At 39.4% G+C, this 2,977-nt stretch overlaps 1 protein-coding gene across 2 annotated transcripts; it reads left to right on the top strand.

Annotated features, from left to right (window-relative positions):
- The first annotated feature begins 589 nt into the window (after positions 1–589).
- On the top strand, positions 590–2,689 carry LOC116850606. 2 transcript variants are annotated; one of them, XM_032829102.1, is made up of 4 exons: positions 590–602; positions 703–1,172; positions 1,358–2,168; positions 2,363–2,689. In XM_032829102.1, exons 3-4 carry the CDS (start codon positions 1,665–1,667, stop codon positions 2,369–2,371), a joined length of 513 nt encoding a protein of 170 aa, XP_032684993.1. In that variant the 5' UTR covers positions 590–602; positions 703–1,172; positions 1,358–1,664; the 3' UTR covers positions 2,372–2,689. The 2 variants fall into 2 exon arrangements, 1 of the variants encoding a protein (XP_032684993.1); XR_004379389.1 differs by lacking the exon at positions 590–602 and having other exon boundaries at positions 707–1,172; positions 1,358–1,517; positions 1,994–2,689.
- Positions 2,690–2,977: the final 288 nt, after the last annotated feature.

Raw genomic sequence — 2,977 nt, 5'->3', positions numbered from 1 at the left:
TTTTATTCGAAAACCGTTTCGAATGAAGCAATATCACTTTGGAACAATGTGGTACAAAGTCAGAACAATCTGGAACAACTTTCAAAATTATAAATTTCAAAAAGTGGGGTGCCAACTTCATACACTCGGTGACCGCCGACTCTTTCACGAAACGATCGTCGAGATGCCGCGGAACTTTAATACAGGACAACACTAATAAACATTATAAAGTTCGGATACCGCAACTCCGCGCAATCGAGGAATTCTACGCTGAATCCCATTCGCGAGCACGAAATTAATCGAAATGTACAAGACGGATCACTTGTCGTCCTATGTAGCGCGAAAACCCAGCAATTGACGACCATAAACGGCCAAAGTCTACCGTCGGTCGAGACAGCCGATGGGTAAGAGAACGGAGCAATCCGGAGATTTGCAAGCAAGCGGTGTAAGAAATTTTATAACCGTTTGTTAGCTTAATAATGTCAGATCAAACGATAAAGCAATATTAGATTATGTAAACAGAATTAAATCAATAACAACAGACGACAAAGGAAAGGAAAGGTCCAAGCAATATATAAATAACAACGATAACGCCGGACGCGCTCTTCGACTCTAAACCACAGGTAGCAATTATTTCAGTTTGTCAAGTTTCAGATTATATATATTGTTGTAAACGCGTGTTCTGCTAATTAATAAACTATTCTGTTCTGTTTTCTTATTTAGGTGTTTCCTTAAATGTTGGATCGTCCTACGATGAAAAACCTTACAGCTAAAAATTTCAGAAGTGGGATTACGAAGTACGTGTCCTTGAGTTAAAATTAAAAAAAATAAAGAAAGTAATTAGAGTATAGATATATATATATGCCTGTGATCACTCGGAGTCGAGGAGCCGGTTCTGGGGATAGTTCGGCGCCAATGGATCGACGACAGTTAGATGAGCTGACAATGGAACAGCTCAAAGAAGAAGCTGCGAGATTGCATCTACCGACCGCAGGCACTCAAAATGATCTGATTGACGCAATTATCACAAGAATAGAAAGAAATTCGCTGATTGAAACATCGGATTTGACTGATCGGACGCTCATGTCGCAACCAGGGATATTATGTTCCTCTGCACCATCTGTCATATAAAGGGAGATGGATCAACCGGTACAAGCGGATGATGGTCTAAATCTGGTGGTGGATTAAATCAGGTGATGGTCTCTGTTGCTGCCTGTATGCAGCAGCAGCAGCTTTTAATTCAACAGTTATTAACAATATCAAATCAATCGGTCGCGCAATCGTCTGTTCCGTTACCGCAAGGTAACAATATATCGAACATAGATGCGCCAAGACCGGATATGGAGCCCCAAAATAATATAACAAATTGTTGTCCCAGAATAATATAACAAATAATGTGTGTCCGCCGATGTTGGGATCCATTTCGCCCGCTAACGCAGTCTCGTTATTGGAAACGCAAATTCCAGAGTTCGGCACGAGCGAGAGCGAAAATGTTCAAGTATGGGTGCAGCGGGTGGATCAGATTACGCGGATACATGGTGCGTCTGATAATCTTTCTAGCAGCAAGCGGCAAATTAACTAAGTTAGCTCGAAATGGTATGATGCGCAATTAGGTCGAGCGAATCTCGATCAGGATTTAAGTCGGAAATTGTAGGCATGATCGCGGAAGTTCGTTCTTTGCAATTATGAAGCAAGTGGAAGCGCGCAGGTGGATTTCAGTCAAGGAAACATTTAATCAATATGCGGTAGAGAAACTCGCGATAATGAGTCGGCTAAATATATCGGAAACAGACAAAATAAATTTGTTAATAGGAGGTGTCTTCCAGACTTCAATCCGAGCGTCTGCTTTATCGTTAGGGCCAATGCCGATAAATCAGTTTTTAGATAGAATGCGTTATGTCACCGAAGGTGTATTACAGCTGGAGAAAAGACTATTAGATAAGAACCGCGATAATAGTCAAAAAGATAAATGTAAAAACTGCGGAAAAATTGGCCATACGCATATACATTGTAGAGATCCAGTAGTTACGTGTTTCTACTGCAAAAAGAAGGATCATAGGAAGGATGAGTGTTCGTATCTTCAAAATATAAATCCACAACGATTCGTACCGAATGATGACAAATACAACACCAAATACAGTAGCGCAGGTAGACTCAGTAGCATCGGTGGAAAAGGATTCGACTATAAGGTTGGAGATTACAGCACCCTTTATTTTTATTGTTAATATAAATGATGTAGATTGCGATTTAACTGCACTGCTCGATACAGGCAGCCCCGTCTCTTTTGTTAGATCGGACGTTATAGATCGTTTTGTTACCAATTCATTGGCTTTGTCTACGGTCGTGGAAAATAAAGTTCAAACTCTGAACAATCACAACATAGAAATTCTAGGTTTGACGAAAGTAAAGTTACAAGCAAAGGAGTTACCAAGTAATATTTTCGAAGTTGACTTTCATGTGATCCCGGAAATTGCGTTTAAGACGATGCTGCTAGGCTCGTTTTCGTAGAATACTCTTTTCTTCTAATTGCATGCATAAAACTGCAAATGCTTTTACAGAGTGAAAGTATAAGCGATAACGAATGCCGCATACTAAAAAGTTGCATCGAAATCAACAAAAAATTTTGTATTTACTATTGAAAATGCGATGCAGGTGTCATATTTAGTTTCATGTGACAAATTTAGAGCTCATACGCTTTAAATACATAGTATGCGGCATAGAGAAGACTTTCAGGAACATTATGAAGACATCGTAAGTGAATTTTAATAGATAATTTAAATAAAAAGAGAATTCCAGTAATAAACGATATGTGTGCTAGCGTTTAATGGTTACGTGGTAAAGAAGACTTGATTTTTAGTTCACGCATGTCCTGGAAGAAAGTGCTGCATCTTGAGCTAGCTATATATATATCTATACGAAACAAAGACGATCGTCAAAATGTCACATTTCATAAGCGTGAACATGTTCGCGCTACTGTTGCGCCGCAGTATTTTTTCAT

Source organism: Odontomachus brunneus, unplaced genomic scaffold (genome assembly GCF_010583005.1).
Source record: "Odontomachus brunneus isolate Ranch 3 - 2012 unplaced genomic scaffold, Obru_v1 Obru_scaffold_150, whole genome shotgun sequence".
Lineage (NCBI taxonomy): Eukaryota > Metazoa > Arthropoda > Insecta > Hymenoptera > Formicidae > Odontomachus > Odontomachus brunneus.
Note: the sequence above shows the minus strand (reverse complement) of the source record. Positions and strands in the feature narration are given on the sequence as shown.